This window comes from Mauremys reevesii, linkage group 8 (genome assembly GCF_016161935.1).
Source record: "Mauremys reevesii isolate NIE-2019 linkage group 8, ASM1616193v1, whole genome shotgun sequence".
Taxonomy (NCBI): domain Eukaryota; kingdom Metazoa; phylum Chordata; order Testudines; family Geoemydidae; genus Mauremys; species Mauremys reevesii.
The window spans coordinates 45405732-45428911 of record NC_052630.1 but is presented as its reverse complement, the minus strand read 5'-3'; the positions used below and the strand labels follow the sequence as shown (position 1 = coordinate 45428911).

General features: G+C 48.4%; 1 protein-coding gene across 1 annotated transcript; it reads left to right on the top strand.

The window, feature by feature from the left end:
- The first annotated feature begins 1228 nt into the window (after window positions 1-1228).
- Window positions 1229-20946, top strand: LOC120370343 (dimethylaniline monooxygenase [N-oxide-forming] 1-like). Its single transcript, XM_039484874.1, is given in 10 exon segments — window positions 1229-1290; window positions 1395-1561; window positions 5922-6092; window positions 6094-6111; window positions 7282-7444; window positions 11351-11493; window positions 12351-12550; window positions 14300-14655; window positions 19862-19934; window positions 20292-20946. Coding segments are annotated over 10 exon segments (1671 nt in total). The 5' UTR covers window positions 1229-1253; the 3' UTR covers window positions 20635-20946.
- Window positions 20947-23180: the final 2234 nt, after the last annotated feature.

The window sequence follows — 23180 nt, the reverse complement described above, 5'->3', positions numbered from 1 at the left end:
TAATAGACCAGCTGGAAGCAGATTTTTTTTTTCCATGTGCCGCTGAACTTCTATGACAAGCAAGCCTCAAAGCATGTGAGACAATAGAAGCTAGGACGTGCCTTATGCAAACTTGGTTCAATTTTGACGTGTGTATTTGCTTCATAGCAGATGGCTTTAGAGAGTCCTTAATACAAATGGATGCAAAAAGGTGCAATTACTGGGCAGAAAAGTGCTAATTCAGTAAATAAGAGCAGGTAAACAGGATGTATTTCTGAAGTATACAGTCAGATTTCTGTGCTAGGAGGTAGGAACCGAAGCAATGGAGCTGGTCGGGAAATGATCTTTTTTTCCTAAAAATAAGTCAATGAAAACAAGCAAAAACACCCAAACCTCAGGGATGTTGAAATTTTTCCATGAAAAATATTGAATTTTCACCCAAAAAAAATGTGAAAGGGGAAAAAATCTGTTTTCTCCTAAAACTTGAACTTATTAATCAAAAACTCATTGTCAGAGAGACATAAGGCATTCCAGTGGCTGGGAGTTGATGCTAGAAACTTTCAAACTGGCAATAAGTTGCACATTTTTAACAGTGAGGGTAATTAACTAATGGAATAACTTACCAAAGTGTGTGCTGGAGCCTTTATCACTTTATCATTTGAATTCTTTCAACGAAGCCTCCGTGTCCTTCTAAAAAAGGTCCTGGTTCAGCCACAAGGTATCGGGCACAATGCAGAGGAATTATTGGATAAAATTGTAAAATTCTGTGTTTATGCAGGTCAGACTAGATCATGATAGTGTCACCTCTGGCCTTAAATGTTTGTTAATTACCCTGCATATGTTGAAAATCCCACATTCTTGTTGCAATATTCAATGTAATAGGTCCATGGCTGTATCTTCGGAGGAGAACTCTATCACTGCAATGTTCACTTAGTACTTGCAAGAGGGACTTTAGTCTGTGTCTCTTGCCAATTTTGGTTGGACATATTCCTGGAGGTTTCATCACATGACCTAATCTTTAAAGATTAATATTTAGTTCCTGGAGACTCCTGGACAATCCTGGGGGGCTGGCAACCTTTACTCTGGTCCCAAATGACTGTGCATAATAACAAGAGATTCACAGTGCCCCCACCCAAGCTCTCTGTCTGGGAAACTCAGCCCATAAAGGCACAGTCCCCAGTATCACAAATACTAACTGAATTCTGTTGCTCTTTAACCACACATGAGCATCTGCTACTTAAGATCATCCAATCCCTTTTGTATAACGAACAGGAATGGCAGATGTGCCTGTTAAATCTGAGAGGCGAACTAGTAATTACTTTCTCCATAACGCTCTCCTCTTTGTTTATAATATAAATTGCTGATCCTTTTCACTGAAGTGATACCAACTCTGTTCCCTGAATTCTACCCACCAGCAGGACTGCATGATCTCCCCCCAATAAAGGAGACCATGGTGAAGAGAGTTGCAATTATCGGAGCTGGCGTGAGTGGACTGACCTCCATCAAGTGCTGCCTGGATGAGGGGCTGGAGCCCACCTGCTTTGAGAGAAGTGACGACATCGGGGGTCTCTGGAGATTCACGGTAAGTGAGGGGGTTCGTTGCCCGTGGAGTGAGCTGTTTACATGTCACTAGCTACACCTGTGCGTCCCAGGCCAGTAACCAGAAGAGACTATTCATTAACCGAGAAATGAAGTCAATCCAGCTCAACAGCAGCCTTAAACAGAGCTAGTTTGTTCAAAGAATGGCAGTGTCCCGTTCAGACACTGGGGCGTGGCAGTCACCAGGCCTCTGTATTGGATGCAACCTTTGGATCCTGCATGTGCCCCAGCCCCCTAAGTTTGAGCAGCATTCAGACACAGTGCCAGGATGCAAACTTTCTGGCTGGCACCCTCCATGCTGCCCTAGGACCCAAGACCAGTGCTGGCCCCCCTCACGTAGCTTATGCACACTCTCCCCAGAGTTCCGCCCGCATGGGCACTCAAGTTTAACCCTCTGGGGACATGTGACAGATAAAGTGAGGAATTCAGCCCTTGCGAAGGAACACCTTAAGCACACACACTTTACTCTCAGGGTATCTCTACACTGGAGCTGGAACTGTTATTTCCAGCTTGGGCAGACATGCTCTGGGAGAGCTGGCGTACTAAAAATAGCAATGGAGAGGTGGTGCATGAGCCGTGGGCAGGACTAATCACCCAAATACACACCTAGGGTCGTGGATGGGATCATACTTGGGATGGCTAGCCCCTGTCCCCACTTCTGCCACCATGCTTAGATTGTTGTAATTCATGGGTATGGGGATTACGCTCCCTGCCCCAGTGTAGACATACCCTTCGAACACATACGAGATACAGATCTATGGGGAAACAAGGAACACCTGTATGTAATACCTTCCCTTAGCAACCTCACCACTCTCTTTGGGGTTTGATCAGCATTCTTCAGGGGATAGAGCCCTCCAGCCTGCCCCTCCTCCTGCTCAGTTTTCTGCATCTCGCAATGAGCTCTTGCCTTCTTGTTAGGGAGCTTGTCTCTTGTAAAAGCAGGGACTGACACCTCTTCCTGCTTCTCTTCTCACACTGGGGCTTTTCCATTCCCTCTTTCTCCCCTGGGGGGGCTGCTGGCACTGGGCCATTGTCCCAGTTTCAGACATGGTCTGTATTGTGCCACAAAACAAAAGTTTTATTCCACACTGAGGGTTAGAGTAGAAAATGGAGTTCATAGAATCAAATGGAATTCAGAAACATACATGGACATATTCCCAGCACTGTAACGGGGGCAGAGGAAGGGGGTTACATTAAGTAGGTCCTAAGTCCCTGCATCCCAGTCTGTCCTTATTGTACAATAATACTTAGCATCTTCAACTGGCCATACTGGTAATTAATTAATCCTTAGAGGCCCCTGTGAGTTAGACAGCCACAGTGAATGTTGGTCATTAGCAACTACTCATTTCACAGCAAAAAGCAGCTTACTGGCAACTTTTGAATAAAGGCAAAAGTCCCATGCAAGCTGTGACAGCAGAGGCTGGGGCTTTCTGCAAGAGCGGGGATGCTGGGGAATGGTGGGGCTGCACAGTACTTCCTCCTGCTCTCTTTGCCCTGGCATCGGGAACCTGGGCTCGGCATGTCCCAGTGCTTCCTTCCCTGGCTGCAGCCCACAATCTGCCTGCAGCCAGGGTTTTCCATGGACAGTGAGGGTCCTTGGGGGCCCATGGGGCTGCACAGTATCTCCCTACCAGCTGTCTGGGCTGCAGACTCAAAGCCAGCAAATTCATTACAAGGGGAACGTCTCTTCCAAAACAATTGTCAATAAGCAACAAGCCAGTTGCTAATATCTGAAAGCCGTTAACATTAAAGTGAAGGGGATGGGATCAGTTCTCAGGGAAAATGTTGCTAATAACCACAAGTTGTCTTTATCAAGCTTGCTAATAACCGGCATCTGCTGTATTATTAACACCACTTGATGGGTGGGGAAACTGAGGCACAGAGAAGTTAAAATGTGCCCAAGGTCACACCAGTAAATTAGTAACAGCTGAGGAATAGAATTTTAAGAGCCCCGACTCCCTCGTCCCATGTTTGTTCTTCTAATCCACTCCCCTTCCTGGAAGCTCTTCCTAAAAACTGGAGTTGGCAAAATGTCTTCAGAGCTGCCTAGTAATTGGCCCGAGCAGCCAGTGTGACAAAGTGCCAAGCAATGCAACAGAATTCAGTGGTGCAAGCCTAAGTGAAACCATCAGCAACAAATTTCCCAGTGTTTGAGTCCATTGTTTTTCACGCTGTCCCTGTGTGAGAAGGGGAAAATCCGTGCTTTAATTTGCAGAGAGTGCAGAAAACACTTCAGACACCCCTCTGTCTGGTGAAGCCACCCCCTTGAAGGCCCATGGGGACAAGAAAGGGAAGGTGGGAAGGACGGGAGTCACAGATGTCGTCGTCGTCCGTCCCCATCCCCTCTCATAGTCTCAGGGACTTGATTATGTGGAACATGCTCAAATGTTCCTCGGGATGTGTCTACACTGCAGTTACACACTGGTGGCTGGCCACTGTCAGCTGACTTGGGCTCATGGGGCTCAGGCTAAGGGGCTGTTTGACTGCAGTGTAGACATTCAGGCTCGGGCTAAAGCCCACGCTCTGGGACCCTCCCCTCTCATGGGGCCCCTGAGCCCAATCTTGAGCACAAAGGTCTACACAGCCCCTTAGCCAGAGCCTCGCAAGCCCGAATCAGCTAGCATGGGCAACATGGGTTTTTAATTGCAGTGTAGAAATACCCTGGACTAGAATTCTTTGAGGGGGTCAAGAAGCATGTGTACCAAGGGGATCCAGTGGATATAGTGTACTTAGATTTTCAGAAAGTCTTTGACAAGGTCCCTCACCAAAGGTTCTTATGCAAAGTAAGCTGCCACAGGATAAGAGGGAAGATCCTCTCATGGACTGGTAACTGGTTAAAAGACAGGAAACAAAGGGTAGATATAAATAGTCATTTTTCAGAATGGAGAGAAGTAAATAGTGGTCCCCCAAGGGTCTGTACTGGGACCAGTCCTATTCAACATATTCATAAATGATCTAGAAAAAGGGGTAAACAGTGAGGTGGCAAAATTTGCAGATGATACAAAATTACTAAAAATTGTTAAGACCCAGGCAGACTGTGAAGAGCTACAGGAGGATCTCTCAAAACTGGGTGACTGGACAACAAAATGACAGATGAAATTTAATGCTGATAAATGCAAAGTAATGCACATTGGAAAGCATAATCACAACTATACATATAAAATGATGGGGTCTAAATTAGCTGTTACCACTCAAGAAAGATCTTGGAGTCACTGTGGCTAGTTCTCTGAAAACATCCACTCAATGTGCAGTGGCAGTCAAAAAAGCGAACAGAATTCTGGGAATCATTAAGAAAGGGATAGATCAGGGATTGGCAGCCTTTGACACACAGCTTGCCTGGGTAAGCACCCTGGCGGGCCGGGACAGATTGTTTACCAGCTGGATCCGCAGGTTCGGCCGATCGCGGCTCCCACTGGCCGCGGTTCGCCGCTCCAGGCCAATGGGGGCTGTGGGAAGCAGCACGGGCTGAGGGATGTGCTGGGCTAGATGGAACTTTGGTCTGACCCAGTAGGGCCATTCCTATGTTCTTACCCTCCGTTCCCCAGAGAAAGGGGAAACAGCCCTTAAGGTTGCTGTCAATGTGCCACGATGGAACATTTCTTCCCAACATCAAGGCTCAGGTGGTAGGTGCTGCAGCCACAGTGGCAGTAGGACAGCAGAGACATGCATTCTGGAGGAGGCATTCTGCCCATGGAGTGCTGATGCGGGCAGAGTGCCATCATGGATGCAGCTATAATAAAAGGCTGTAGGATGGTCTTCTAGCAGAGTGCTAGCTGATCATAGATTATTAGGGATCTCAGGAGGTCATTTAGTCTAACCTCCTGCTTAAAGCAGGATCAATTCCCAACTAAATCACTAAATGGCCCCCCCTCAAGGACTGAACTTACAACCCTGGGTTTAGTAGGCCAATGCGCAAACAACTAAGCTATCCCTTCCCCCAGAGAAGAGGGACCTGGCCTCAGATGACTCATCTAGTAGCGCGCCAGAGGCAGTGCTCCCTCTTGAGTGTCTAGTGCTTCCCTCTGCACTGGGCCCTTAGGGAATGCCAGTGTTGATGTCCCCCCTGCCCTCTGTGCAGCTGCACAAGGCAGAGGAAAGGCCCTGCGGTTGCCCCTCCATGACATTTGTGAAGAGATCAGATGTGATTTGGCCCCAGATAAAGAGATCAGTTTAATTCTGTTGTGAGTGCAACAGCCTGGGCCAAATTCTAATTCCTAATCTCGTCTGTGTCCCGCCATGAGTGGAAACCAAATTCTATGAACAAAAAGGGGTTGATAGGCATATTCTCTCCCTGGCTGCATGTGTGAATGCATTCACTCTTCCCTGTGACACTGTGCTGACAGGAAGAAGTTGAAGATGGGAGGCCCAGCCTTTACAAATCCGTGGTCAGTAACACCTGCAAGGAGATGTCGGCCTTCACAGACTTCCCATATCCTGAGGATTTTCCAGTCTTTGTGTCCAACTCCCAAGTCCTGGAGTATCTCAGGATGTATGCAAAGCATTTTGGCCTTCTGAAAGCACATCCAGTTCAAGGTGAGCTATAGAATGTAGTGGCTGGTCCACATGAGAGGATAACAGTCTACCAGAGCTGCCAGCTGATGGAGTAACTTCTTCACATAAGCATTCTAGGCTCATGCTTTTGGCACTGAAAGTGCTGAGCTTGGGTGGTGTCAGACAAGGATCATAGGAATCATACACCTCTCCGAGGCAGGCTATTTAATATGTATAATTTGTATTGGGGTGCCTATGAGCCCCCACCCAGACCAGAAGCCAGATTTCTAAAAGTATTTGGGTGCCTAAAGATGCAGAGAGGCATCTAATGCAATTTTTCTAAAGCATCATGGTACCTAACTCCCACTGAAATCAACAGGAGTTAGGCACTTCTGAAAACCCCACTAGGTGCCAATCTGCATCCTCAGGTGCCTAAATACCCTTGAAAATGTGGTCCAGGGCCCTGCTGTGATAGGCGCGGTACAAACATACAACAAAAAGACAGTCTCTGCCCCAAGGAACTTACAATCAGGGTTGGCTGAAAAATGGAAGCCCCTCCTCACACAAAATGTGGTGACTTTGGGGAGGGGGGAAAGTCCCAAACTGGGACAAAATGTCAGAAATGCAATTTTTTTATTGTTATTACGTTGCAGGAAGAGTTTTCAAGAAAAAAATCCATTTCAAAATTGAAAACTTTTCAGCTTCCCAGCTGACCATCTGGAAGACTCTTGTCAATTTCACTTGACATTAACAAGACCCCTCCCCTGGGGATGTAAGAGAACCCAGCCACTCAACCTCCATCTCTGGCTCCCAGAGCTGCAGGGTGGGGGAGAAGCAGGGAGGCCAAGAGCAGCCCTCCAGGAAAGCTTGTCTCTTTCACCGGCAAAAGGTTAAATTGATAAGAGCATTCCAGGCAGGCAGCCGGAGCTGTCATAAACATTTTCACAACAGAAAATCAGTTTTTTTCTGCAAAATGGAAACTTTCTCGTGGAGAATTCTGGTTTTGCGAAAGTGGCAAATTTTGACCAGCTCTACTCACAGTTTAAATAAATCTTCCTCCAGGCCAAAGTCAGGGCTGTCCCCATCCCTAGCTGGAAAATGGTCCAGCAAATTTTCCCAAGCGCACATTGTCATAGACTGTTTACTCTACTTATATTTGTTACACTCAAATCTCAAGCTGATGGATAATATTTGTTTGGTTCAATGTTTCAGACCACAGTCAGCAGTGTAAGGAAATGCCCAGATTTCTCTGCCACTGGCCAGTGGACTATTGTCACGGAGTCTAATGGGAAGCAGGAGTCATCTGTCTTTGATGCTGTTATGGTTTGCATTGGCTATCTCTCTGATCCGTCCCTGCCGCTGGAGTCTTTTCCTGGTACAGGATGTCTTGTGTTTACTATTAAGCATTTCTGTGTTTGGCAAGAAGACTAACAAATCCACAGATAGAAACATTTTTGTTTCCATGTTCTAATTTCCTGGATCTGGCAACTAACGTCATATTGACATGCGTAATTAGGGGAAAGCTGTTGTTTTCCAGCTGTCCCTTTTTCAGGTCTGGCTAATTGATAGGCATGCTTCCAAAGGACAAGATTAGTTCTCTTGAGAAAGCTATTCAGAGAAGCTGGCTGCACTAACAAGTTAGAAAGCGTGTTGTTGGTGTGGGTTAGGGCAACAAAAATGCACTGGGCCAAATTTATCTGTGGTGAAAGTAGACAAAGCTTCTGTGGAGTTACACATGATTACAGCAGCATTTGAATTTGGCCCATAATCCCCAGACAGAAGTTGCAGGCTTTTCCCTAATCTTTTGCCACCATTTAATTTTGTCAAGGGCTTCTCAAGAATGAGGAGGAAAGGTTCACAGCAGGTTTTGCTGGGGGCGGGGTTGTTTTTTGTTTTTTTTAAATAACCTGGGTTCTCCCAATTGGTGTTTTAAACACAGTCGTCTTTCTGGACCACCAGGAGGAACTGGCTGTTGCTCTGTGCTACCATCAGAGTTTTTAAACATTGGCTGCAGTTGCATTATCTCAGATTTTCTAACCACAGAGCTCACTTTGGAGGGGGAGGAATGGACAACAAAGTTTCCAGTGGTATATTCCTAAGGGGGTTGCAGTGGGACACAGGTCCCATCACCAAATCATTGCTGGTCATGGATTAGAATGTCTTGTTTATTTCTGAACCAGTTGCTCATACAAGCGTAGTTCTACAGTAGGTCTAGTGTGATTGTTCAGAATACTGTAGTGCTGTCAGGTCTCTATTGTAGCACTTTTTTAAAGGTATAGTAACTCCAGCACTGTTAGGGTACGTCTACACTACGGAACTATTCCGAATTTGCATAAACCGGTTTTGTAAAACAGATTGTATAAAATCGAGTGCGCGCGGCCACACTAAACACATTAAATCGGTGGTGTGCGTCCACGGTCCAAGGCTAGCATCGACTTCTGGAGCGTTGCACTGTGGGTAGCTATTCCGTAGCTATCCCATAGTTCCCGCAGCCTCCCCCGCCCCTTGGAATTTCCAGGTTGAGATCCCAGTGCCTGATGGGGCAAAAATCATTGTCGCGGGTGGTTCTGGGTAAATGTCGTCAGTCACTCCTTCCTCTGGGAAAGCAACGGCAGACAAGCATTTCGCGCCTTTTTTCCCTGGATTGCCCTGGCAGATGCTATAGCATGGCAATCATGGAGCCTGTTTTGCCTTTTGTGACTGTCACCGTATGTGTACTAGATGCCGCTGACAGAGGCGATTCAGCAGCGCTACACAGGAGCATGCTTTTGCTTTTGCATGACAGCAGAGATGGTTACCAGCCATACTGTACCATCTACCAATCCATAAATTGGTAAAAAGATGAGCATGGCTACCAGTCATTTTGCACCATTTGCTGCTGTCATAAGTGCCCCTGGCTGCTCTTAGCCAGGGCGCAAAAACAAAATTGGGAATGACTCCCAGAGTCAATCCCTCCTTTTTGGTATCTAAAAATAGAATCAGTCCTGCCTAGAATATGGGCAAGTGTACTAGAGAACCCCTGTATCAGAGAGCACAGCTGCTCTGTGTCAGATCCTGCAGAAATTATGAGCTGTATGCTATTCACAGGGGGTGCTCCTGCAACAACCCCACCTGTTGATTCCGTTCTTCCCCCAGCCTTCCTGGGCTACTGTAGCATTGTCCCCCCACTTGTGTGATGAAGTAATAAAGAATGCAGGAATAAGACACACTGACTTGTTAGTGAGAAATGAGTGGAAGGCAGCCTCCAGCTGCTATAATAGTCCAGACAGGACAGTAAGGAGTGTGGAGGAGAGGAGTCCAGCATCCCTCTGCTAGTCCAGGAGCAATTGAATCTTTTTTTTACACATGAAGGTGGGGGCTGACAGAGCTCAGCCCCCTGTTGCTATGATGACGATGGTTATCAGCCATACTGCACCATCTACCAGGAAAAATTAGGGCAAGGCGCCCTTGATTGACCTGACGGATGCTAGTCAGCATGGTTACTAGCCCTTTTGCACTGCCCCATGTGCCAATAGGCTGATGACGAGGACGGATACCAGTCATTTTGCACCATCAGCCACCCATGGCGGGGGGGGGAGCAAGGATGTTGGTGTTCAGTGCTGCAGCATCGCGTCTATCTGCAGCATTCAGTAAAGATAGGGTGACATGTAAAAGAGTCAAGAGAGGATTGTTTTCCCTTTCACTTCTGGGGGTGGGTGGGGGGGTGCGTAAATTGCCGAGCTATGCCCTGACCCACCGCGGACACTGTGTTTGACCCTAGAAGCATTTGGAGCTCAGCCAAGAATGTAAATGCTTTTCAGAGAGACTGCAGGAACTGTGGGATAGCTTGAGTCCTCCAGTCCATGAGCGTCCATTTGATTCCTTGGCTTTCCGTTAACGCTTGTCACGCAGCAGTGCGCTGAGCCCCTGCTATGGCGTCTGTCTGGAGATTTTTTAAAAATGTTTTTTAATTCGTCTTCTGTAACGGAGCACTGATAGAACAGATTTGCCTGCCCTTACAGCGATCACGTCCGCATGGTCCATGAGGGAGCTCTTTCTTTATTTTGATTTTTAACTGCATCGCCACACGTGCTGATCTGAGCTCCACGCTGGGCAAACAGGAAATATTCAAAAGTTCGCGGGGCTTTTCCTGTCTACCTAGCCACTGCATCTGAGTTCAGATTGCTGTCCAGAGCGGTCAGTGGTGCACTGTGGGATACCGCCCGGAGGCCAATACCGTCGATCTGCGGCCACACTAACCCTAATCCGATATGGTAATACCGATATTAGCGCTACTCCTCTCGTTAGGGAGGAGTACAGAAACCGGTTTAAAGACCCCTTTATACCGATATAAAGGGCCTCTTAGTGTGGACGGGTGTGGCGTTAAATCAGTTTAATGCTCCTAAAACCGGTTTAAACGCGTAGTGTAGACCAGGCTTAAGTTACACACACACTCAGAGCCATACAAATCACTTTAAAATATCCTGTTCGCTTTACTCACTGCTGGGGGCTGAGGGATCAGGAGGTGGTAGTTCCTTCTCTCCCCTGCTCCAGTCATAGATTCCCTGACCAGAAGGGTCCATTGTGATCATTTAGCCTGACCTACTGTATAGCACCAGCCAGAGAACTTCCCCAACATAATTCCTAGAGAAACATCCACCCTTGATTTAAAATCTGCCCGTGATGGAGACTCCACCGTGACTCTTGGTGATTCTCCTAGTTCTGGTTTCTGTGGGAGGAGAAGCAGGGTGGGGACAGTTCTATCTGCTTTCTCCTCCTTGGCTCTGCTGACGACCGTGTCTGCAGGGCAAGGAGGGGAGAGCCCATCTATCACTTTTCATTGCGTCCAAGGCCAAAAGGGTCATCTAGTCTGACCTCCTGCATAATACAGGCCATGGAACCTCTCCCAGACACTGTCTGCATCAGCCCATCACTTGAATTGGAACTAGAGCCTCCCTTTTAGAAAGGCGTCCAGTCTGCATAGGAAGATTCCAAGTATGGGAGAATCTCCCGCATCCCTAAAGAAATCACTCCATTTCTCTGGCTGGGACTTAGGAATTAGGCCCCCTCTCCTCTTCAGGCACAAGTCTCCAAGAAAGGGCAAAGATTAAGGTTACTAGGACCATTTATCCCCTGAAAAATATAATAGCAACAAGCCAAATCCTGAGGTCATTTTTTTTCTGTCCTCTTTACCAAAATACACCTCCCATTAACACCAGTGGACTCCAGGATATGGCCTGGAATTATAATTGACTATTATTTAAGTGATATTTGCCAGATACCCTTCCCCTCTTCCTCACAGGAATAGAGACATTTCAAGGCGAGTACTTTCACAGCCGCTATTACAAGCATCCAGATGTGTTTGAGGGGAAGAGAGTCCTTGTGATTGGCATGGGGAATTCTGGAGTGGATATCGCCGTTGAGGCCAGTCATGTGGCTAAAAAGGTACAGTTCTTCCAGCTCCTTTCAAATCTGCAGGGAGGGTGATGTTAATTTTTGTTATATGCAGCAATGAAGCCATTTAGAAGCCACACAGAGTGAACTGTCAGGAGAAAGGAGCTGAGAACCTGATTCTAGAGCAGAGGTCCTCAAACTGTGGGGGTGTGGAGGAACCTTGGGAGGGCATGGCAGGGCCTGGGCCAGCCCACACAGTGGGTCGGAAGGGAGCGCTACCCAGCCCGTCCCCGCCCTCAGCTCTGCTCCAGTCCCGCCCACAGCTGTGTCCTGGGCTTCTAGCCCCGCCCCCACCACAGCCAAACTGCAGCTCCGCCCCCAGCTTCAGCCCCTGGCCTCTGCTCTGGCCCCGCTCCCGGCCCCAGACCCACCCCCAGCTTTAGCCCTACCCTCAACCCCCTTACCCCTGTCCACATCCCCCACCCCTGAGCTGCAGGCTTGCTCCCAGCCCCAGGGGGGTGCGGATGGGGGTAAGAGGGGGGCATGACCCTAAACATTTGGGGACCACTGTTCTAGAGGTTATTTCCACAGAATGGGAATATTGCTTTTTCAGAGACCCATGAGGCAAAGAAAAGTGCAACCCGACCCAACAGTCTCTAGTCCTTTAACATAACCCAACAGCGTCTTTATGGCATTGTGGTCTCCGAGGTCGTGGAAGTTGGACTAAGGAGTCAAAGGTGGCTTTGTCCTACCCCTACACCTCCCTCACACAAATCTGAGAGACCTTGAAGTCTTTGCTCATTGGCTAGCTGGGTAAAGTCAGGGGACAATCCTTGTCTGGGTTTAGCTTCAAAAACTCAAGGAAAACAATTCACCCTCCAAAGCTTTGCTGCTCTGTTGACTTCTAGGTGATGATCAGCACTGGCCGAGGTGCATGGGTGATCAGTCGGGTGTTTGACAATGGTTACCCATGGGACATGGTCTTCCTAACTCGTTTCATGAATGTGATCCGGAATTCCCTCCCTGGGCCCATTACAACATGGCTGGTTGCGCACAGGACGAGTCAGTGGTTTGATCATGCAAACTACGGCCTGATACCTAAGGACAGGTATATCCTGCATTTCTGTTCCATGTGGTGGTATATTGGATACTGAGTTAGAGAAGGAAGAGGAAAGTGCACCTTCCTAATGACGTACAATATGTTAGAGGAGCAATGCAAACCCACATGTCGAGAGTGTAACTAGGATTGCCAACTTTCTGATCACACAAAACCAAACACCCCTGCCCTGCCCCGCCCCTTTTCCAAGGCCCTGCCTCCGCTCACTCCATTCCCCCCCCCGCCCATCACTCGCTCTCCCCACCCTCATTCACTTGCTTATTTTCACCGGGCTGGGGCAGGGGGCTGGGGTGTGGGAGGGGGATGAGGGCTCTGGGGTGGAGCCAGAAATGAGAGGTTCAGGGTGCGGGAGGGGATCCTGGCTGGGGTAGGGGATGCGGGGGGTGTGGGATGCAGGTTCCAGGAGGGAGTTTGGGTGCAAGAGGGGGCTCCAAGCTGGGGCAGGGGGTTGGGATTCGGGAGAGGGAATGGGGCAGGTTTGGCGAGGGGACTCTGGGCTGGGGAAGGGAGTGGGGATGCAGGAGTGGGTGCGGGAAGTGGGCTCTGGGTGGTGCTGACCTCGTGGGGGGGGGGGTCCCCGGAAGCAGCGACATGTCCCTCGGCTCCTAGGTAGAGGGGCCAGGCAGCTCTGTGCAGTGCACACTGCCTCCACGCACAAATGCCACCCCCACAGCTCTCATTGGCCACATTTCCCAGCCAATGAGAGCTGCAGAGCCTGTGCTTGGGGAAGGACAGGGACCCCCCGGCTGCGCCTCCGCCCAGGAACTGAGGGACATGTCTCCAGGTAGGGAGCCTGCCAGCCCCACCAACCAGACTTTTAATAGTCCAGTCAGCAATGCTGACCAGAGCCATCAGGGCCCCTTTTTGACTGGGGTTCTGGTTGAAAAACAGACACCTGGCAACCCTAGGTGTAACATAGGAATGTATAAGTCTACACCAGAAAGTAGGGTTAGGGATGTTTATCAGCTAGATTTTCATAGGACAGCTGAAGAAGCGGGTCTCCTGACCTGCTCTGTGCAGAGGAGGGGAACGCTAGCATTGTACAGCCCGAGGCAGGGGTGCTGGAATGGGGGGAGCCCAGGGAGCCATGGCCCTCCCACTTATTACCGGCCATAGGGAGAGTGATGTGGGGGTGGGAAAGAAGTGAGTAGGGAGGTGAGGTCTTGGGAGAAGAGGTGGCATGGGAGTGGGGCCTCAGGGGGAAGGGGAAGCACACAGGAGCAGGGCCTCAGGGGGGTAGGGGTGGCACATGGGAGCAGGGCCTTGGGGTGGGGGGAAGGGGCGGCACACGGGAGAGGGGTCTCGGGGGAGGAGGAAGGGGCAGTGCAGGGGGCCAGGCCATGGTTTGGGCACCAGTAGCCCCCCACTTTTAGAGACCTTCTGCCACTCCTGTGGCCAGGAGCTAGTCCTGCCCACTAAGCTTTCATTATGTAAAGACTCATAAAGGGTCAGACAGTTTTTGAAGTGCGTTTCTGTAAAAGTACTGTGCACGAATTGACCAGAACCCAGGGGAGGTGGCAGTGATGTTTGCGTGAATAAAGCAGGTTGCAGGAGGGGTGACTTTAATTAAAGACTTCAAGACCCTGGAGCCTCGTTTGGAGTTGGGTGGGAAATGGGACCCTGCTTTCTCATTTCTGAGTCTTCCAGGTCAGAGGTCATTCTCCAGCTCTTTGCTGAAGCACATGGGGTTGCCTCGGCTGCCCCAACATTCTGATTGTGTTTCTGTTTGTTTCAATGCAGAGATGTGATACGGGAGCCTGTGCTGAATGATGACCTTCCAGGCCATATCATCACTGGGAAAATCACCATAAAACCAAGTCTGAAGGAGATCAAGGAAAACTCAGTCGTGTTTCAAAATAGCCCCACGGAGGAACCTGTTGACATCATCGTCTTTGCCACAGGATACAAGTTCTCCTTCCCTTTCCTTGAGGAATCTGTTGTCAAAGTCGAAAAGAAGCAGGCGTCCCTGTACAAATATATCTTCCCCCCGCATCTGGAGAAGCCAACCCTGGCCATCGTTGGCCTCATCAAGCCATTTGGTGCAGTCATGCCAGTTGTAGAAATTCAAGCTCGCTGGGTCACACGAGTCTTTAAGGGTAGGTGGAGCAGGAAGGTTAGTATGATGTGAGAACTTCCTCAAAGAAAAAGGCAGTGTTTCAGACACAGGTGGTGAGCGAGTGGGTATGTCGCCCCACGGCAACGCAGACACAAAGGGATTCATCCAGGACTAGGAAAGGTAGTGCTCATAGACTGGTATCTAAATTGGGTTGCTCCACACTTTACTGTCTTACAGAACATTTTACAACCCAGTGACATCCTTACTACATGAACAAGCGAAATACCCCAAGAACCATCTTAGAAATATTAAGCTGGATCTGTCTGAACAGAATTCCAGAGCCCTGTTTTTTCCTCTAGGATACAGGTAACTCCTCTTGAAGAAGAAGGGAGTTTATTTGTATTCAGTGGTGAGAAAAGAGGGCCCTGTGTTTGTAACAATTGGGAAGCCATGACACGAGCACTTCCATCAGTTCCTTGTGGATGGTGCAGTGGCCACACTCACTCTAGAGCAGGGGTCCCCAACCCCCGGGCCGCAGACGAACCAGGCCGCGAACCGACCCCTAGCACATCAAGCGGCGTGTCTCTGGCGGGGCCCCTGAGCCCCGCCCCCTCAGAGCCGCGTGGTGAGGGGGCGGGGCTGGGAGCTCCGGGCTGAGCTCAGCTGCCTCCGCTCGGCGTGGAGCTCCCAGCCCCGCCCCTCACCTCGCGGCTTTGAGCGGGACAGAGCTCAGGCCCCGCCGGAGACACGCTGCAGCTGTCGGGCGAGGCGCTGAGGCTCCGGGTGAGGAGGGAGCCGGGGGTAAGAGGCTGGGGCCAGGGGGGTTGGCTAAGGGGCAGGGAGTCCTGGGGACAGTCAGGGCACAGAGAGGGGGCGGAGGTTGGGGGGGGCGGTCAGGGGGCAGGGAATGGGGGGGGTTGGATTGTGGGTGTTCCGGGGGGGTCTGTCAGGACTCAGCGGGGGGGGATAGGGGTTGGGGCAGTCAGGGGACAGGGAGCAGGGGTGGGGTCCCAGGGTGGTGGTGGGGGGTCTCTGGGGGATGGTGAGGGGACAAGGAGCAGGATGGGTTGGGGATTCTGAGGGGGGCGGGCAGTCGGGGGGCAGGAAGTGGGTGGGGATCGGATAGGGGGCAGGGCCAGGCTGTTTGGGAGACACAGCCTTCCCTACCCTAAAGCTCATTCAGCAGTTTGAGGCTTGCAGGAGAGCCAAGCTGTTAGCTTTTCCATTAGGGCAACCATCCCTTTCACTTCTCAAATGCCAAATTATAGTCTGTATTTAATTTCAGTGCCATAGGGAGATTCATGTCAGGGGAGGGTAGCTTCATTTAAAATTAGCCACTGGGGGAAAGGATCACATGAGAAGAGCAATATCCTTCCCAACCCTACCAAGGGAGACCCCCCTCCCCTGCATTCCCTGAGGCTTCAGAGGGGTTAATTCAGGGGTTCTCAAACTTTTGTCCTGGTGACCCTTTCACATAGCAAACCTCTGATGCGACCCCCCTTTTATAAATTGAAAACACTTTTTTATATATTTAACACTATTATAAATGCTAGAGGCAAAGCGGGGTTTGAGGTGGAGGCTGACAGCTCACGACCCCCAGTGATAACCTCGTGACCCTCTGAGGGGTCCTGACCTCCAGTTTGAGAACCCCTGGATTAATTTAATTTTAGCACCCTGTGTCCATTCACATGCATGTGCTATTTTGAGCATGTCAGTTTTGACAACATAGGCTCATCCCAGATTCTGGAACAAGCTCAAATGCTCAGTTTGTGGAGTATGTACATAAGCTATAGTAAAGAAAAACCCACAGTAACCGTCTCCAGTTTGTGAGGGACCACATGGAGCCAGTCTCTAGGAAACAGATAAATGCATGGAGATTAAGTCCATTAATGGCTATTAGCCAGGATGGGTAAGGAATGGTGTCCCTAGCCTCTGTTTCTCAGAGAGTGGAGATGGATGGCAGGAGCGAGATCACTTGATCATTACCACCTGATAGGTTCACTCCCTCTAGGGCACTTGGCATTGGCCATTGTCAGTAGACAGGATACTGGGCAGGATGGCCTTTGGTTTGACCCAGTATGGCTGCTCTTATGTTCTAAGCTAAATGAACCCAAAGTTATGGAGACAGATATGAGTCAAGGAAGCCAGCAGAGTATCAGAAACCTGGAAAAATCTCTGACTGGATGGGCTCAGGTGTTTGGTTACAAGCTGAGGTGGTTCAAAAGTTTTGGATTTTTTTTTTAAGCAGAATTTTTTTATTGTTTCTTTAAACAATCAAATACAGCAAGCAGCAAATATTTGGCCACACACTTCTGAAACCTCAAACCATATTCAGGTTTCGGCAGACTAATTTCAGCTTTTCAATTAAAAAAAAACACAACAAATTTTGAAGGAAAGCAGACATTGTCCGTGATTTTTCTCTGCTTTTTAAAAACCCCTAGTTTTCGATCCAGAAAAAGTTTTGATGGAAAATATTTGTCCAACCCTTTTAATGAGCTTTATGCCTTTTAGCACTAGCTGATGCTGAGAACCGGTGATACCTTGTAAAGAAGTTTTCTCAAAACTGGGTTTGTGCCGAAATGCGGAAAGTTTATTTTTCCCAGGGGCGCCTGTGGAGGGGAGCAAGTGGGGCAATTTGCCGTGGGCCCCGGAAGGACCCCCAGGAGAATATAGTATTGCAATTTTTTTATAGAAGGGGCCCCCAAAATTTCTTTGCCCCAGGCCCCCTGAATTCTCTGGGCAGCCCTGGATGGGACCGTCTAGTTGCAGGAAAACAAGCTCAGGGCTCCCACTAATTCTGCATTATGGTCAGTTGTATAATTATTTCATTATATATTACAATAATAATAATAGTACAAAAATAAATGTAATGCGCTTGAATCATCCCAAAACCATCCCACAGGTCCGCGGAAATTTTTTTTCTACGAAACCGGTCCCTGGTGCCAAAAAGGTTGGGGACCGCTGCTCTAGAGGCATTGTTATCCCCTTGAGGTGCAATGCTTCTGAGAGCTCCCCCTGGGTTTGTGCGGCTCATCATAGCCCCCACCACAGTTCTGGGCCTTAAGGGCAATTCCTGACCCACTGATAGGCAGCTATATTCCTTTAGGGGCAGGAAAAATGGAATAGCTTCTGTTTTACCAGGCAGAGCTGGTAATAAACAGGATTCCCCACTGCTGCACTAAGACCAGGCAGAATCCAGCAGCTGGTTTGTCCTTGCCTTTTGGAGGGAGGCAGTTTCTCAGCACCAGAGAGAACAGTGTTACACTCAGGACAACCTGGGGCCTGATTTTGATCTCACATCCACTCGTTCCATGCCAGTGTTGCTCCTTTGGGGAAGCTCCTGATCTCAATTATGCCAGTGTAATTTCAGAGTAAATGCCATGGACTTTAACAGGGTTACTCCAAAATCACACTGTGACACTGAGATTATGTTCTGGTCCCTGGTTCCTACAGATAAGGATTCAAATCCCAGTCATCCAGGGCCGCCCAGAGGAGTCAGGGGGCCTGGGGCAAAGCAATTTTGGGGGGCCCTTCCATAAAAAAAAGTTGCAATACTATATTCTTGTGGGGGGCCCTGCAGGGCCCGGGGCTTGGGGCAAATTGCCCCACTTGCCCCCCCCACACCTCCTCTGCGCAGCCCTGCAATCATCAGGGAAAGTCTCCAAAGCAGTGGCTAGACTAGAATAGAGGAGATTGTTAGAAGGCACTAGCTAACACGTTCCAACTAACATGTTTGAGAAGTCTGGTGCAGACACAGCCCTGGTGATATCGGTAGTCTATGGCAATGGTTCTCAAGCAGGGGTACACAGAGATCTTCCAGGGGGTATTCAACTCAGTTAAATCCGTGTTTCTCAACCTGGGGGATGCAACCTTTAGGGGGGTTATAGCACAGGTTTGGCGGGGTTGCAAGTGCAGGGCCAGCATTAGGAGGTGGCAAGCAAGGCAGTTGCCCAGGGCCCCATGTCACAAGGGGCTCCATGAAGCTGAGTTACATGCATCAGTCTCACCACCTGGGGCTTGGGCGTCAGCCCTGCCACGTGGGGCTCAGATGTCAAACAAGGCTCACAAGTGAAAAACACTCTGAAGTATAAGTACAATATTTATATTCCAGTCAATTCATTTTATAATTATATGATCAAAATGAGAAAGTGAGCAATTTTTCAGTAATATGATGCTGTGACACTTGTGTTTTTATGTTTGATTTTGTCAGTGAGTAGTTTTTAAGTGAGGGGAAATTTGGGGGGTATGCAAGACCAATCAGCCTCCTGAAAAGGGTACGATCGTCTGGAAAAGTTGAGAGCCACTGGTCTAGGGGGAAACTAAGTTTCAGCCACTTTAGCTCTTGTAAACCAATCAGTGTAGATTTGAACAGCAGACTTCTCAAACATGTTCATAGATTCAAAGAGTTTAAGGCCAGAAGAGATGTTAGATGAGCCAGTCTAACCTCCTGTATAGCACAGGCCTTAAATTTCACCCCCGTCCCCATATTGAGCTCAATAACTTCTGTTTGGCTAAAGCATCTCTTCCAGAAGGGCATCCAGTCTTGATCTGAAGACATCAAGAAATAAAGAATCCACCATTTCCCTTTTGTTTGTTCCAATGGTAACTCACTCTCAGTGCTAAAATATTGTCTTATAGCTAATTGGAATGTGTCTGGCTTCAGCTTTCTCCCAGAAGGTTAGAGAGCACCTCTTTAAATCCTAGTCAAGATAGGGTGACCAGATAGCAAGGGTGAAAAATCAGGACGGGGGTGGGGGGTAATAGGAGCCTATATAAGAAAAAGCCCCAAATATCAGGACTGTCCCTATAAAATCGGGACATCTGGTCTCGCTAAGTCAAGACAAGGTGTAAGAGTGGGTGTGATTTGAGATGATTCATTAGAACAATTAGGCCACTTGTCCAGCTGACAAGCCATGAGTTCTCTTTCCTTCAGGGAGCAGGAGCCAGGGTTTCCAATCCGAGAACAAGCTCCAAATGACTCAGGCCTTGTCTACACACAAATTGGCACCAGTTTAGCTAAATGGGCACAAACACTTGTGTGGATGCTCATATTTTCGTGGCTTATTTCAGCTTTGTTTAAATCTGCTCCTAACTGCAGTAAGCTAAATTGAAATAAGTCTGGTTTAAGCTGAAATAAGAGTGTCCACACCAGCCTTTTCAGCAGTGTAACTAAATTGGTTTAAAATCCCACCTGAAGTTGAACAGGTCCACCACTTCATGACAACAATCCCTTTTCTGGTTTCTAGGCTTGTGTCAGCTGCCTCCAGTGAGCACCATGGTGGAAGAGATCAATGAGACGAAGAAAAACAAAATTCGCTGGTAAGACATGTCACCTAATGCAAAAGCCTTTGAGCCAGATTTTAAAACCCCTGAACTTTGGGAGGTATCAGAATGCAGTTCCAAATTTGGCAGCTGTTCCCTATCTCTTTATGGGGGTGTCTAAAATCCAGATGTGGATTCAATTAGTCTACTATATCTAGTGTGTTTGAAGTCCATCTTTTAGCTAGCGGCTATGTAATTATACAGGAAGTTTGGAATATCTATTCAAAGAAACCCACTGATGATCAAGCAGAATAACTGCAAATGAAAAAAAGGGACTGAATTTCAATAGCATCTCCTCTGTTTTACCTATTGATCAGAATGACATCCCTCCCACTTCTTTTCTGATTCGTTAAGGTTCGGTTTGTCCTATGATGAGATCCTGAAAACTGATTGCCTCGTGTATATTGATGAACTTGCCTCCTTGATCGGCACAAAACCCAGTGTGCTGGCTCTGCTCTTCAAAGATCCAGTCCTGGCCATGAAAATTTTCTTTGGTCCATGCACAGCATACCAGTACCGCCTGGCTGGGCCGGGGAAGTGGGATGGAGCCAGAAATGCCATCCTGACCCAATGGGACCGGACAGTGAAGCCCACGAGAACACGAGTCGTAGAAGAGCCTCCAAACTTCTGTTTCAATTTGCTTAAACTAATCAGCCTTTTTGCTCTCTTTGCTGCAATTTTTCTTGGTTTCAAGTAGTCCTGGTGTGATGTACAAGCCTGCATGTATAAATCTTTTCTGGCTAGACAATATTTCTATATGGGGAGGCAGGAAAGCAATACATACAAAGGTCCTGTAAGAACAGAAGGGTTTCTAAAGTTAAGGAAAACAAAATCAAACTTTAACCAATGTCACTAAAACATTTCTCCTCTAACTAAACTACACACCAAGACTTGTCTACCTCAGGGCTTGGCTACACTGGAGAGTTGCAGCGCTGGTGGAGGCTTTACAGCGCTGCAACTTAGTAACTGTCCACACCTGCAAAGCACATCCAGCGCTGCAACTCCCTGGCTGCAGTGCTGGCTGTACACCTGGTCTGCTTGGGGTATAACGAGTGCAGCACTGGTGATGCAGTGCTGCTCGTCAAGTGTGGCCACACACCAGCGCTGTTATTGGCCTCCAGGGTATTAGGAGATATCCCAGAATGCTTTTAACTAAGTTACTCTCTTTGTTTTGTTATGATGCCTCTCTTTGATTTGTTGTGAACTCGGGACTCCGGGAGCTGCTTATCTAAAAAACAAACACAGCTCTTGTTTGCTGTGATCAATCTGTAACTGACTGTGAACAATCAATTGAGATAACCCACTACCTTGCTGTGAATGAGGCAGGCAGGGGGATGAATGTCTACAGCTTAGTGTTTGCTTGAGGAGAGAAACAGTGGGAGGGGGAGAAAGGGAGCTCATTGGAGCAGCTGCTTATCTGGTCTGCAGGCTATTTGCAGTTAAGAGTGAATGAGGGGTCGAGGAAATGTTCCGATTTTGCAAGGCAGAGAGCTGACACACAGTGTCGGCTCCAAAAATCCACTCTCTCTCTCTCTCCCCCGCTCCCTGTCACACTCCACCCCACCCCACTCTTTTGAAAAGCATGTTGCTGCCACTTGAATGCTGGGATAGCTGCCCATAATGCACCACTCCCAACAGCGCTGCAAATGCTGCAAATGTGGCCACACTGCAGCGCTGGTAGCTGTGAGTGTGGCCACACACCAGCGCTTTCCCTACACAGCTGTACGAACACAGCTGTAACTCCCAGCGCTGCACATCTGCAAGTGTAGCCAAGCCCTGAGACCATTGCACAGATTTAACATTATATTCAGACTCATCAACATACTTTCATAAAATCAGATAGAGTGCAACATCACACACCTCCCAGGGAAAAATCTTTGGTTATTTGCTTTTGAAGCCGGGCTAGTTAACTGGCAGACTCATCCATATGGCAATGATGATTGCTCCTGTCTGTTGCTGTGCTGCTTTTTCTGGAAGTCTTGGGTGCTGAAGATCTTGTGCAGTTGGCTCAGTTCTGTTCCTTTATTAACAATCTCTTTAAAGTAATAAACATGTCAGCTCTTCCAGAGGGTTTGCTTTGAATTTATTGAGTTGGTTGCCAATTCTGTGCATGTGCTTTGTGTGAGAATGGAAGGTCCAGGGGCTAGGCTTGGATTTGAGAAACCCACACTCAATTCCCTTCTCTGCCTGGGTTCAAGTCCCTTCTCAGATTTCCTGTGTGACCTTGGGAAGCCTCTCTCTGCCTCAGTTCCCCATCTGTACAATGGAGATAATAACACTTCCTCGCTTCACAGGGGCTTGGGGAGGAAAATACATGGACAACTGTGAAGTGCTCAGATGCTACAGCAATGGATGCCATTTAAGTACCTTAGATATATTACTACATGCTGTAGCATTACCCCTCACAATTTAGACAAGATTGTCATTTATGGTATGTATGCCCGGTGAGGTGTCGTCATGCTTTTTGCATTGTCATAGCTATATTGATCCCAGGATATGAGAGACAAAGCGGGGGAGGTAATACATTTTATTGCACCAGCTTCTATTGGTGAAAGAGACAAGCTTTCAAGCAACACGGAGCTCTTCTCTGTGTAACTCGAAAGTGTGTCTCTATCACCACCAGAAGCTGGTGCAATAAAAGATATTAGCTCACACCTACCTTGTCTTAGTGGTGCTTTAACGTGTGTTAGCTCCATAGTTGTAAGTTCTAGTGTGGACAATACATAAGTGTTTGTGGCCTTGTGACTAAAAATTCAAGGGTGTGCGTCCCTGGATGGCTACGTTTCAGCTGTCAAGTGGAGTGTATTTGTGCAGAGGAGCCACACCAAGTGAGAGTGACCCAGCCAGAATTCCTCTAGACCACAGTCTTTTTTCATAGGGGTGCAGTCTATACATTTTCCTTCCTCTCACCCCCACCATGATGCAGGTTTGCTGGCCAGTATAGATGGAGATGGGGCCATGGACCTGTTCTCACCCCAGCTGCAAGAGAGTGCAGGCATGCACATTGTGACTTCACTGTTCCCTTCCCCCAGCCACAATCTGGCCTTAAATATTTTGCAGACCCAGGCAACCGCCTGATCTGCCTGCATGGCTTAGTTGTCTTGGTTACTATGGTTAGCCATTCAGAATTAGTGCATTTTTCTTTTTTTCTTGAGAGCAAATAGGAATGCATTTGAATTTCAATGCTACACAGATGTGGGGAGGGAGGGTGTAAAGGTCAGTGGAGCTGAGGAATGAGAGTGA